The sequence below is a fragment of the Nasonia vitripennis genome, assembly GCF_009193385.2.
Source record: "Nasonia vitripennis strain AsymCx chromosome 3 unlocalized genomic scaffold, Nvit_psr_1.1 chr3_random0006, whole genome shotgun sequence".
NCBI classification, from domain to species: Eukaryota; Metazoa; Arthropoda; class Insecta; order Hymenoptera; family Pteromalidae; genus Nasonia; species Nasonia vitripennis.
In genome coordinates this window covers 1,059,007-1,074,357 of record NW_022279625.1, presented here as the reverse complement: position 1 = coordinate 1,074,357, position 15,351 = coordinate 1,059,007, and the positions used below count along the sequence as shown (strand labels likewise).

The 15,351-nt window shown below is 38.3% G+C and overlaps 1 protein-coding gene across 1 annotated transcript in view; it reads left to right on the top strand.

Annotated features, from left to right (window-relative positions):
• The window catches only part of LOC100115531 (glutamate receptor ionotropic, kainate 2), a 661,409-nt gene extending 648,656 nt beyond the window's left edge, over positions 1-12,753 (top strand). Inside the window, exons 15-16 of the mRNA XM_031925963.2 lie at positions 12,324-12,476; positions 12,540-12,753. Of these exons, the coding sequence (XP_031781823.1) occupies positions 12,324-12,476; positions 12,540-12,629 (243 nt within the window). The 3' untranslated portion in view covers positions 12,630-12,753. The remainder of the gene's footprint in view (positions 1-12,323; positions 12,477-12,539) is intronic.
• Positions 12,754-15,351: the final 2,598 nt, after the last annotated feature.

Here is a 15,351-nt window from a genome sequence, read left to right as displayed (position 1 = left end):
ACAGTGAACAAGTCACAAAACATTGCATTCAGTGCCACAATGGTCCAGCAGGGATAATTAAGGTTTTAGCAGGGTAAGGTTAAAGGGATTTATACTAAATATCACTTAAAAAATGTTAATGATTTACTCTAGATATGTCATTTTTACTCATAATTATTTTTTTCAGGATTTAAAGGTGTTGCATCCCCTTAATAAATTCTGGTAGACAACTTGTGCATTGTGCACAGAGAGCCTTCCGGATATTTTGTCCTACGTCGGGTTTTTACCACGTCACTTTATATTAGAAAAACATGAAAATATGACATTATTTTTCGTTCAAATTTGTGGCACGTCCAATGACGTCGTTTAATGACGTAATTTTTGTCGACAGGGAAAAATGTACGAAATAACCGTACAAAACTTAGTTATAAAAATATAGTCTCTTTACTATTCGCACACGAAATACTTTTGTATTTTTGTCAATCTACGTTTGAAAAGTTTATACACCGTCCATTAATGACACATGAATTAAATGATCGCGTGAAGTTGTGAAAAGTGTTAAAAGTAGCGCCCTCACATATACGCAGTTTCTAGAGAAAATGATTTCTCCTCCCCTCCTCCGGCTGCTGCGCGAGCTATGCGTCCGGACGTGTGCGACGCTCACTTCTTGTCAAAACATCTAAGCGACTGGATATTTTTATCGTGTTGTGTTTGATAATTTGTAGGAACACTAAGAAAGAAAGACCATTGTCCGATATTTGTATGATTATAATAAAGTATTACTGAGTAAAAACAAATGTAAAATGTTTCACGCGAAAGTCTTGTTTGTACGCGACGGTTTTCCTACAAACAATATCGAAAGTATCTCGGAAGTTCAACTAAAATTAGTGCTTGAACGACCAAAATTAAAAGTGAAACGCGTTTTAAAAATTGTTGCAACACTAAAAGAAAGTAATTGAACATATTATATCACATATAATAAAATTCACGTGTCATGTAGAAAGAAAACAAAAGATCGAAATACTGTAACAAAAGAAAATGGCGTTGATAGGAAAAAATTCATGTGTTAAGTGAACAAACAACTCTTTTTTTAGAAACATACGCCGGCCGTGGCAGGCCTGAGCGACCGCGTGCTTGAAGATTCAGTAGCGCACGAGGGAGAGAGAGAGAGAGAGAGAGAGAGAGAGAGAGAGAGAGAGAGAGAGAGAGAGAGAGAGAGAGAGAGAGAGAGAGAGAGAGAGAACAAACGAGACAGAGTCGTTGTGTACACGCGTGTCTATCTATCTCAGGCGAGCCAAAGCGAGAAGCCGCGCGCTGCTAGTACATGAAAGAAGGGGATACCGTGAGAGCGAGTATGGGCATGTGTGTGTGTGTACGCACGGCCAGTATAGATGGACCTGGAGAAGCAAGGGTATTGTACTTGATCAAATCGGATGAAAGCAATCGTAAAAAAGACAAGCGCTTTAAACATACGCGTGCATGCATATATGTGTGCATTGCGCGATTTATACATACGGCTATACCAGTGCTGTCAGCATACCCAGAATTGGTTATGTAATAAATTTGAATTCAAACAAAATAAAAAATAATTCCCAATTAGAAATAAAAATCAAAAGTTTGTTTTTGAACGGAAAAAATTTTAAAGATTAGTTTTTAACGGCAAGCAAATTATTGAAAGATGAATATTTGAAGAAAGAATGTAATTCGAAAGACGAATTGAACAAAAGACAAATTTGAGAGAAATTCAAATAAACTAATAAACATTTTGCTGATTTTAGATCGATCGACCAAATCCTATTCTTGAAAACTCAAGAAGAGATTTTGGGATTCATGGATTATTTTCCGAATGAGAAAGTGAAGATGCACCTAGACAACAACAAAATCTGCTCTACCTCTGAAAGTGGATTCGAAAGAAATATTGGTATTATTACTATTGTTGTTATATTTTTATTAAACTCGCAGCATACTATCTTTCGCTATTGCTCAATGAACTTGTGTTAGGTTAAAAGGGTTATTAGCTGTATGAGACTAAGGGAGTGTCATGGTTATCTTGTGTTTAGATGCTATCGTACTAATTAGCTTTATTTAATTGACTTGTGTTCGGCCAAGAGAATCAAACAATAAGTTATAAACATTCTGAAATAAATTACAGATAAATCAGAAGCTTCAAAAAGGGAGCTGGAACTGCTGGAAGAAGAATTGACCAAATAGCATGCAGCAGGAAAAGACCTTATTATTCCTTGAATTATCAGTCAGCAAGTTTCGAAGAAAGATAAAACCGAAAGCTCGAAATTCGTATCTTAATCGGATGGAAAATTAGTTATAAAAGAAAGTCCGAAAGAAAACGTATTTTCTAAAAACCCCATTGAATTAAAAGAAGTAAAAGATCTTATAAAAGGTACCGCAAAAATTATCAATATCCCGGCATCAAAACCCCATAAAATTTTTGTTAAAAGAGACTATCTAAATAGTACCCAGATAGATGATACTTTTGATCAGAATAATGACCTCTTAAATTCCATAGAATTTGAGGACACATTAAAAGTGATGACCGAAAGCTACGAAACAAAGTTGAAAGAGGCTGAAAGAAAATCCAAAAAAGACCCGGATAAGTACGATAGTTTGGTAGATTATGGCAATAAAACCAAGAACGTTTTTAAAAAACAATTGGATGAGACAAAATCGAAAGACACTCGAATGATTCCTTTAACAAACATGTCTGAAAGAGCAAAAATTGTAAGTAATTCAAATTTGAAAGTATTGAATTCAGAAAGTAATCCGGATCTTAAAGTTTCTAATGTAATTTTTTTTAATATTAATGTAAATTTAAATAACCAACTTAAAAAACACGAAAGTATTGCAAAAGACTTGTTAAAATCTAGAAATACAAGATTGCACAAAGACTATAAATTGAATGTTATTATATGGTTTGAATATTTCTTTAGACTTTTTTAAATCAGAATTACGATCACTCAATTTATTGCACATTATTGACGAAAATGAAAGCACAAGTCAGAACGTTAATAAAATCGTTTTAAAGCAACAAAAATATGATATTCGTGAAAGATTAATCAGATGTTTAGAAATGTATTATTATTCGAAAGTCTGCGTAATTCAGGAACCAAAAGAAACATTAGGAAAACTTAAAGAATTAAAATTGTACGAAGCAAATTTAACTATTGCAAATTTACGGGAACAATTGTATAGTGCTAGGTATAATCCGGGATAAGAAAAGGCTTCTGTTTTCTGGAATCGATTTAAAGATATAATTCGAACGTATAACGGTTTACCGGAAGTAGAATCATTAATTGATGATGAAATCAGAGACACATTTTACAAAGTGATCTTGAAAGCTTTATCAGACATTAAATGACTAAATTTCTCAAACGTGTCTTAGCAAGGGAAATCTCTATCTTACGAAAATCTTATACATTTTATAATACTGGAGGAAAGTGAGTCTAGAAGAACACAGACATCCGAAAATGCAATGATGTCTACCACCAAATGTTTATAACTGTGATAAATTTGGGCACTTCAGCCCCAATTGCGGTCGCATCAATGCTCGGAGCGAGCCGCACGCAAGAAGATCTTGGCAGACATCCTACGGGGGTGCAAGAAGAACTAGGGGAAAAAAATGTAGAAATGATTGCTGAAGGAAATAAAGAGTACCTCGTTTTCCCTATATCCTGTGTGTTCTTAATTAACTACCTGATATCCCATTTCACTGCATCCAAGCATCTTATTCTTTCGCATGATCGCGCGACAGCGCACAGTGTACCTGTAATGCCCCACGTTTATACTCTTAAATTATATATTAGTACATCCTGCGAACCGGCAACCGTGTGAGCACATAGAGAGTGCATACGGATCGCAGGTGCATCCGATTACGACATTGCACAACCAAGCCCCGAAAATCGGAGTGAGTGCTCTGACCTCTGTGTCAGCACTCCTCGTGCACGTGAACGACGACTGTAAGGCATACGCGTCGATCCTTTGTGGCGAATGCTGATTGGACTACCGCGATCTTTCTCATCTCAATTTCATAACTGCGTGAATCGGTACGAAGGCTTTAAAAACCCCGGAGCCGATCCACGCAGGGCCTTTTTGCGTAGTGACTTACTCACTGGCGGCTACAACTGATATTAAGGTGAAGCGGCGGTATTTGCTAGTGTTAGTGTTTGGAGCGTGCTAAATCCGTCCAACACCTTGGGAGCGTGCTAAATCCGTCCCTTGACATAGCATACACTGGAGAGCCCTTTGAATACAGATCAGTGCCACAGAGAGAAGTACAAGCTAAGGACCGTCCAGTGGAATCTCTGGCGTAAGCAAGAGCAGTTGACCATCCTTATTTTAAATTGCCACGTGAACGCGTGTAAATCGTACAGTCAGCATCTGCCACAAAGGGTGATTAGAACCATCTAAAGTGCGCAGGATTATAATAATAGTAAGTTGTTATGATAAATCATAGGTACTTTACAATTAATAAATAAATAAGACTAAACTTACTAAATACTACTGTAAAACGATAACATCTTAAGCTAAATATAGCGAAACTCCGTCAACTCTGTAAACTGAACGTCTGTGAAGTGCTCTGGGCCAATAAAAATATAACAATCAATATAAATAAAACCCTTGTGTACCAAATTGATAATAATAACTAAACGTCGATCAGAACAAATAAATTCAAATCAGCTTCGCAGTCACGACGTGCAGGTAAGAGTACATTACTTGTGGACTAACCATCAGCATCCACACACGAGGCGAGTTAAGCAGACATAACGCGGAGTCCGCAGGACACGGAAGTGTCACAAGTGACTTGCCTGCAACGACCGTAAGTACAGCGGACACTCACACGTCCGCCAAACGCAGTCTAGGATAGAATACCGTACGCACGCAAATACGTGTCCGCACAGACTAGCAGCGCAGGACATCCTCAATTCCACAGTCCGCGTGTAACTTTAGTAACAGAACAGGCTCTCGAGCCGAAGGCTAGTTCTCGCGAATAAATAATTATTTGTAAAACTCGCACAGCCCGTCCTACTATCTAGTACGGTCTTTACATACCAAAATCCGATTTTTATGGCCAAAATTCGCTCGATAAGTCAAATTGCAATCATTCTTAATGAAAAAAAAGCAAAATACTTCTACGATAATTCCCGTTCATGTAGAACTACTTATATTCGATAACGCGTTACATACCCTATAAGAAAAAGTTACAGTATTGGTTTGATAATCTATAAGGTGTTTAGGACCCCTTCAAGTTTCTAAAATGCCGATTGAGTGATGGTGGTTTATAAAATAAGGATCTAAAATTTATCTTTATCAGTTTAGAGTTTAGAGATCCAAAATCAGCAAGTATATATTCTTTTTTTTTTGTCTTACAGTTTTAAAGATTTTAGTACATTTCGATTATTACATTATTCAGTCTTACGTGTTTTCCTATTTTTCTTTTAGGTTATGTACTCTTTTATTAAATATAAGCAGTTTTACACGGACGGAAATCATCGTACAAGTATTTTGCAATTTTTTTCATCAAGAATGATTGCAATTTGGCTTGTCGAGCGAATTTTGGCCACAAAAATCTTTTGAAATTTTTATGTACTTATATAATTTTGAATAAAAGTGTAAAAGTATTAAATATTTACGAATAGAATACTGTGACGAGACACGAGTCTCGCACATATAAATATACATGAGGACGGCCGTGATAAACGTAAACATGCGCAACGAGCGAATACACACGACGCGAAACAACCGCAAGGCGAGTCCGCACGAGCGCGAAGCGCGACAGCCGACGAACAGCTTAGCAACGACGCGCCAGGCGGCGCGAGCGGCGTACACGCTCAGACGTATCCGCACCGCGCGCCTTTATAAGCGCAACACGGTAGACAGTTCTACTCGAGCTCCACTCCAGGTAGCATCGTGCGCACACGTTACTACAGGGAACAGCGAGAGATAGATCTGCGCCGACGAAGTCGTCTCGTGAGCACACGTGACGACTTGGTAGACGAACCGAAACACGTATCTCCGAACCCCTAAACTCCGAATTGCCGTCGTGAGCACACGAGGCAACCCGGAACATCCGAGCGACATCGAGCCTCGTCTACGTGAGCACACGTGACGATACCCGGTGCCACCGTAAAAATACACAAAATTTAAATACAGTATACAGACACCTTATACACCAGCTGAAAAGAAAACAAACATAAGTCATGCTCTGGCGTCAATAGCGGGAGAAAGTGTCAACACGACTGCTCGACTCTCTTCTCACTGCTCCGCGCTATATAATCACGACCAAAATCTCAACTCGCGCGAATTAGAATCGAACAGCTGAGAGAGATACACTGTTCACCTACGTTTCCCCCACCACGCGGCAGAGAAGCACCTTCTCAACAAATTTATACCGAACAATTTCGCCATAATTGTAAATTTTTGTTACTCTGTACATACATTATATATTAACAATTTTCAATGAATACAATTTTTCACATCAGTCTCTTGATGAGGGTGGCATTGTCCATCGAAATGTTGGGAAAAGCAGAAAAATGTTATAAAAGTTTTCTCCTTCACCCCACAACCTGTCTTGGGAAGACCGATCAAGCCAAATTAATATTTTGATCACCACTAAGAGATAACATCAGATAAAGGAAAACCCATTTTCTCTAAAAATATTGTTAAATAATCTTAGATGTCAAATGCAATATCTCAGAAAGTTACGTCTAGAACAAGAAAATTATTGCATAAGCATTCAGGGCGGGTTAAATAATTGAAAACAATCCATTTAAACACCCCATTATTTAAACAAACTTATATGTTTAATGTAATATCTCCGAAACTTACATTTAGCGAGGGGAAATATTCTATACCTATATAGGCCATGATTAACAGTTAATAAAAACGCAAATATAATGACACCATTATTTAAACAGATTTACATGTTTAATGGAATATCTCCGAAACTTACATTTAGCAAAGGAAAATATTCTATACCTATGGAACCGGTGGAAAGCAAAAATGCTCGCCCAAAAGTTTAAACAACCTTAGTTATTAAATGAATTGCTCGGAGAGTTACATCCACAGAAGAAATATTTTAAACACCCATGTTAGGCATCCCTGACAGTTAACAAAAAGTTAAAATAGTCGCCCAACAATTTAAACAGTTTTAGATAATAAATGCATTACTCGAAAAGTTACAATGAGGTCAAGAGGATTTTGTATACACGTATCGGGCACCCCTAGAACATAAGCCCGACATACACACCCCCACCCAAAACAAGTCTAACATTTGGGCGAAACGAAAGAAAAGAGTCAGTAAGCAAAAAAGGCCTATTCAGAGACAGCATTAAGTATCAAGCGCTTGCACTGGCATATAAGCGGACAGACCGACATCAACGGCAGAGCAGGAAACATCGTCGGATCAACAGATAGAAATTAAACGTTCATAAACGTAAAATGGTGAAGAAAATAAAAGCACTCTCTTAGAAAAATTTCATTAATAGAGTCATCCCTTAAAGGATCTCTGGCAGAGGGAATTAGCAGAGACTAGGAAATTGCTGAAGAAATGGTTTGCGGCCGAACACTTCGGGTACATTTGCGCTTGTGGAACCGTAGTAACGATAGTGAACTCGACCTTCCGACAGTAAATAGTCGTCGCAGGAGCAGTCCTATACAACTCGACGGGAGACACATCCTGCGTAAATCTAAGGACTCTGAAATAAATAAAGAAAGGTTCAGGAGGATGATGGATAAGGAAGCGAAATAACGAGGAAAATAAGTACGGCTAAGACTATATTATATTGATATTTCCTATATTATAATGATTAATGCATGAGCTATAAATTATAATAGATAATTTCATACAACAGCTGTAGCATTTTAATAAATTAATGCGCTAACCACGATAAAAACAAAAAACCATAATACAAATTTTCATAAAACAGCAGCACCATTTTAATAAATAAATCCGCTGAACACTTTTATAGTTATTTACTTAAATTATTACTTATCAATTACGTCTGCGGATGCGCGAAAGTATGTACAAATAGCGTGAAAAATTGGTTCCAGTGCTCATTTTGCTCTGGTCTGTAGAAGCAGTAAAATAGTTGGATCATAGTATTTTAATCAATGAAATTATTGAGTATTTTCTTTTATTATATTATTCTCTAAGTATTGCAGTATCAGAAGTAGACTAAACGTTTAAAAGGCTACGCATGTTGAACTTATAGAGATACATTTCTGTTGTTTATCAATTACGTTTGCGCATGCGCGAAAAAATGTACAAAAAGCGTGAAAAATTGGTTCCAGTGCTCATTTTGCCCTTACGTCTAGAAGCTGTAACATCGATGAATTCCAATATCTTAATTAATAAAATCGCCTGGAATATATTTTTATAGCTATTTGATCGAATTATTGTAATTGTCGAGTTTTTGTCTAGTTTTAAGTTTTTCGAAATGTTTTAAAAATTATAAGCGACTGTCTGAAGAAAATCTCGAGCGAAAATATATCGGTACGCACAAGAGATTATAGTATATTGTAGGATTTTTATAGCTTTTTATGAACGATGGCCACAGCCGACAGATACGCTCAGAAAGAAGGGCCAAGCTTAGAGCAGGTATAGAGTAGCGCTAGCGCGCAGGTTTATGGCCCCAGCCAAGCAGCATCCATAGCGAAGAAAACCCAAGATCCGTCTGTCCCTTCGCAAGCAGGTATACGAAGTGAGCATCAGCATCTGCTGCGACCAGAGTTGTTTAGGTCGACAAGAACTGTTCAGGCAGTCAGTTTCGCACGAGCATCGACACGAGAAGTAACGCTCTCGTACATTGTAATCGATGTATCGTTTATGTTACTTTTCCTCTTCTAATATTTTATCAAGAATAAAGTTCTAGTTTTCTTATATTTTAAATTCATTTTGTCAGCACCTTATTTTTGCACCCAGTCAACCGTGGAAAAACTGCAATATCAGAAGTTAACTAGACGTCTGAAAGGCTCCACACGTTGAACTTATAGAGATACATTTCTGTTGTTTATCAATAACGTCTGAGCATTCGCAAAAAATTTGTACAAATATCGTGAAAAATTGGTTCCAGTGTTCATTCTGCTCTGGCCTGTAGAATCATAGTATTTCAATCAATAAAATTTTTGAGTATTTTCTTTTATTATATTTTTCTCTAAGTATTGCAGTATCAGAAGTAAACTAAACGTTCGGAAGATGCGCAGGTTTGGTTTATATAAATACTTTCCTGTTATTTATCAATAACGTCCGGGCATGCGCGAAAAAATGTATAAATAGCGTGAAAAATTGGTTTCAGTGCTTATTCGGCTCTGACCTCTGGAAGCGGTATCATAATCATAGTCCTAGATAATTTAGGATCATAAACAGAAATTTTTTTAAATCTGCGGAGGTTATCATGTATATTATTTCTTATTTGAAGTGTGTTTAAAAAATTTAATAACTACAACCTTGTACATATATTGACTTTATGGGTTTCAATGGATTGGCGCTGTTTGTTTTGGCGATCGGTGAGACGGGTCTGAAATCGTTACCTTTAAGTCAATGCTATTGCACAAGGTTGTTAATTAATTGAAGATTTAAATGAGATTTTAATATAATGAAAAATTATGAACTTGGAAAATCGGAGAACCGGAGAACCGGAGAAACGGAGAACCAGAGAAACGGAGAAATGGAGAACCGGAGAACGCCAAAGTGGATTTCTCTTTAATATAATCCATGAATAATTACCTCGCATCTCTCAGCACCGTCCTCACCCAATTCTAAACCGACGTTAGTAGGGTGATCTGTAGCAGGTAGACCGCTGCTCGATGTCAATTTCAGGCCCGAGTCAGAAGCCCGGTGAGCACGCTGCAGTCCTTAAGCTATTGTTGCGTTTGTTGCAACTCATCCTTAAGTGCATTATTTTCACGCAGGAGCAGCTCGTTCGCGATCAGCACTTTATGAGACGTGCTGATGTTGTCGGCTAGCTGAGTCTCGAGAGCAGAGATACGGGTATTTAAATCCTCCGCACCGTCTGTGGTGCCCCCTTCCGCTAAAGCGGGGGAGACATCACGCGGTGCCGTACCAAGACGTTTGAAACATCCAAGAGGCTGACATCTTCTAATGGTGCATCCGTCGCACGGCTCTTCTTGAGGTTCATATTTTCCGATCCAGGTAAACTCGTGCGTCGAGAAGTGGGAGACGGAGTGCAAGTGGTTTGTATATGCGAGTCCGATGAGGCAGGCGTCTGGGTGTCAGTGACTCGCTCGACAGATGTGTTGTGTGCGTGGGTGTCGGCGACCCGCTCAACAAATGTGCTCTGCGTCTGCTGTTCACTCTTCCGCTCCCGATTTACTACGGAGCGGAGAGGGGAGACGATCGACGAGTCGACGTTGCTTCTAGTGCGCGGCGCGACATACCGCGTCGCGTCTGTTGGCAGGGAGAGACGCGACGCACCGTCGATAAGTTCCAGAGCGGGGGCTTGAGCCCAGAACGCACGCTTACCTGACTATTCTTGGTAGACGGATAAGGCTTTTTCAGTGCCGGTTTATCGTTCTGCTGGGCTGAATTGATGGCAGGCATCGCCGCGACAGAGATGGTAGTTTCTGACAGGCTTGTAGACATGTTGTCTGATTTTTCTTTGCAGTTGCAACATATAGCTTTTTTCCTTCAGCCCCAACAACGTGTGTGACAGCGGAAATGACAGGCCGGGCGCGTGCTTGTTGGTGGTAAAGACGTGTCGCTGCAGACTGAGCATACCTCTGTTGCCTTTGAGGTTTCCATTTCGCAGATGAAGTTTGGAATTTCGCGCCGTTTCTGACGTCACCACCAAAGAGCAGAGTTGCCAATACACAAGATGAAGAAGCGACGAGTACTGACTGAGAGATGTTCATCTAAATTCCTAACCTCTCCAGGACACTTCAGATTAAAACGGTCTCCCTGGCTCGGAATAGGGAGCCTTGCACTTAATACTCCAATGGATGGAGTCTGCGAGAGCCATTCCACTCGCTCTTAGGAACCAGCTCGAGCCCCAGGATATCTTATTTGAGGGCTTAGTAGTGTAATCACATGACCGGCAGACTCCAGTCGAAGACGCACGATGACCCTCTCGGTTGAGCCGTAGTTTCGAAAACTACACATACAATTAGATATCGAGGATTAGATATTAGAATTCATTAATTACGTATATTTCTTTTGGAATTCTTCTCACAGATTCCACTCCATCTGGACCAAATCTTGATAATATTTCATAGAAGGAATGTATATTTTTATCATATGTGCCTGTTTATATTATTTAATAGATTTTATTCATGTACAACATTGTTTTAGGAAATAAATGGAAAAAAAAAATTTTGACGGACGGACATTATTTAAGCGTTTTTACTGCTAAAAACTAATTGAAATTCGATACAATGAAACTTTTTCTTTCTGGTGACCTGAACTATTCAATTTCAAAGACCATTTACTCGTCCAAAATATGATATTAAGTACACCTTTTTGACGTAGTATTGGAACTACGTTACAGCAACAGAGCAGCCAAACAAGCGGTCATCTTGAATTTATATACAGTCACCGTGCTTTGGTAGGTCATATCGTGATTCTAATACTACGTCGATGCATATGCACTTAATACCATTTTTTGCACAAGTTACTATTACTTTAGAATAAAAGAAAGGGCGGTAAAGAGCGTTTTTTTTCTTAAGTACGCGGTTCAGTTGTATTTGTTGTTTAATTGGGATTTTACCACCTGACCGCTGCGCCACTTGGACGTTGCGGCGGCACCGTTCGGCTGCTCATCCGACAGCCCCTTAAAAGGAATAAGGTTTTTATTTCCGCATTCGCGGGAAACAAAATATATGAGGGAATAAAAAGCTACTTTAGTCCCGTTTTTCATAAAGTGGCTAAGTTTAGTCGTGAATAGAACGTATTAAATACCTCCATAAAAAACTTTTTTCAAAAGTAACCTTAGCAAGAAAGTTTTTACCTTTTGAACAAGTTTTTTTAGGGAGATTTCACATCTTTTGCAAAGAATATTGTCCTTGAAATCTTGATCCATTCGATAGACAACAAGCTACCATTGCTTTGTTACAGCATTAGATGAAAGATTAGGTTAATATATTTCGAATAGATACCAACAGATTGCCATACGAGCAACACTAATGATTTAAATGCAATCAAGATTTTCGTTGTAGGTTCACCCGAGCTAAAAACGAGTACGTTTAGGAGCCAAAAACAAGTACGGCACTTTACGCCCTTGTACACAAAATATACTATCATCTTTCACGATGTTAATTATCATTTTAAAAGTAAAGATATTTATTTATCAGAATATTTCTATTTTTAATATATCTAGGAAGATTCTAGCGGAAATCAAGCAAAAGAGCTAGGCCTGGCTAATGTAGGCGGAGTTTTTTTAGTTCTCATTGTAGGCGTTGCACTATCATTTATAGGGACGATTTTTGAGTTTATGTATAGTATCATAATAAACAGCAATAAAAATAAATCTGTAAGTATTTACTTAGTCAAATTTAATGTGATTTTATTACACAATGTACGTAAATTATTTCAGATAAAAATAAAAGATAATTTGAAAAGCGAATTAAACTTCATAATAAAGTTTGGAGTATCTACAAAGCCAGTTAATGATTTAGATCTTTGAATATCAACAGTGTATAATAATATAACCGAGCATATTAGTAAACATCATAGATACATGACTAATTATAAAATCGTGTGTACAAAATTTTGTGTCAATAAAGAGATTCTCTACCTTGTCATACTGATTGCCATATTGCTTTCTTTCTAATGAAGCTTTATGATAGTAATTTTTAGAGTTTGTGTAAAAAAATGTAGAAAGAGTGTTTTGATGTATTTTTAGTCGAAAAATAGTGTTTTTGGAAAATGTCTGTACGGATGTATGTGTGTGTGTTCATTCGTAAACATATAACAGCTCGTTTTTACATTTCGTAAACGCATTTGTACGCAAAAAGATAATAATCTAATTTAAATTTTGGAGTATATAGTATCTTGATTTCTTTCATGGGGCTGTTTATGAAACTAGTTAGTTTCAAAGATACTAAGTTTCAAAAATCGTCTTGCTCACCTTCTGTATGCTTTTTATAACTAAAAACTGCATTGCTTAGATATCAGCTTCTGTTAAATAGATTTTAATCTACCCAGACTTACTTTTTCTGTTTTAGTTCACCGATTTGTGATAAATCAGATTGTCAGTCTCGCATGTGCGTTTTTTCATGGCGATTTTTCGATTACTAGTGATTATAAACGCATTCCGCAAACTATTCTAACCATTACAACTCATTAACTTAATTTCTAACCTTTCTAAAAAAAAAAAATGTATTAAAGATCATTAGAACTATACACTACTTAAATTTATTAAATTTAAAGTCATTTAATGGAGTAGATCCGGAGAAAAAACACCGAACACTAAAAAATAGTTTTTTCATGGTACGCGATAATCAGAGTAAAGAGGCAATAATCAAGTTTAAATTTTGGATTTGATTGACATTTTATAGCGTCTGGATCTCTTTCTTAGAGCTGTTGATAAAACCATTTAGTTTTAGAGATATTAAAGTTCAAATGTATTTTTATATCATCTAATAGAACTGACACCCTGTTTACAAATATATAGGTTCGTAAGCAAGGAGTCAACATACTTCAAGAAAATCTCACGCACTATACATACTCTCTCGTTTTCATTTTGCGACGCCCACTTACCACTTCATACTTTCTTTAAAGGGACACAAAACCTTTAAACTTCGAAAAAATCGATCTTTGCTTCCTCCTAGAGAAAGCTTTCTAATAGTAAAATTTTGAGTTTCGTCAAAACTTCTAGAAAATACTTTTTGGTGTGTTAGAAATTCAAATCAAGTGTTGATGAAAATGTCCGTATGGATATGTTTTTTTTCTCTCTCGGAGAAGAGGTGTTAGAAAAAATCTTAGAAAGACCATAGCGTGACTTTGTTTATAAGGTCGTCGAAACAGCCCCATCCGCAATGTCAGCCGTCTGTCGGATTCACACCGACTAAACCCATCGTTTTTACGGCCAGATCAAAAACACCCAACCGTACCAAGGAACGCCCTCTTTACATTTATCGACCCTCGGTAAAGGCGCACCTAGCTCCATCTTCTGTGCCCTTGTTACCCGCGGTACGACCGTCGAGAAGTGCTTCGCGGGGGGGGGGGGGGTCGAAAGGCTTTTACGCCCTCTTCTAATTGATGTGGTCGTCATCACGTTTCCTCTTTCTGCGTCGTCCGGGCGTCTGCTTCTTTCCGCATCGTCCAGCCATCCTCTGGACAGCTTCAACCCCGACACGGCTCAGTAACCTTCGTCTAGCTACATTTTTATTCCGCTGTTTCGCCTTGTCTTTGCTTTCTTTTCTCTTCGTCATTTCTAACCTTCTTGAGGATACTCCTTACGTAGTTGTTTACTGCGTTCCAACCATCCTCCGACGTCAACATAGTTGTCATCATTAACTTAGGTGTCACTTTGGTCTGGAGATAACACTCAAGTTCTTCTTGCTCCATTTAGTATCGCGAACAGTCACAGAGAACATGCTCCGCATTTTCGTTAGCGTCCAAACAAGCTGGGCAGTTCGAACTGTCGTCTAATTTAAATCGGCGCAGATGAGCCCGGAAGCATCCGTGCTCGGTTAAAAACTGTGTGAGGTAGTAGTTGACCTCCCCATGTTCTCTTCCAGTTCAATCCTCTATTTTTGGTATAAGGCGATGTATCCATCGCCCTTTGTCACTAACATCCCATCTTGTTTGCCATTCGGCCATTGTATTCTTTCTTGCTGCACCCCAGATCTTCTTCTGAGTTTTGTCACTTCTTTTAGTTTGGAATACTTCCTTACTTTCCATCGCCAATAGGTCAATCGGCGGCATACCAGCAATAATGCACACCGCATTGTCCGATACTGTACGGTAAGCGGACGCCACTCTTAGTGCACTTCGTCTGTACACAGTGGTTAGCATTCGGGCATACGATTTCACCCGCATCGCATCTGCCCATATTGGGGCTTCATATAGCATAATCGATGCGGTTACACTGGCTAAGAGTAACCTTTGCTTCTGAGTTAGGCCTCCTACATTTGGCTTCAATCGTGATTGAGCAGCGCCAACTTTTGCTGCTTTATCGCTGACTATTTCCAGATGTTGTTTGATAATTAGTCTTGCATCGATGGTGAAGCCCAAGTACTTGATAATCGGTTAAGAAGTATCTCATGTCCATCTACCGTCAGTTTAATTTCCTCCATCTTCTTTCTACTAGAGATAAGAATAACTTTCGTTTTGTCGCTAGCTAGTTCCAGACTCGTCTCCGTTAGTCATTTGTGTATTATACGGGTCGCCTCTTCTGCTAT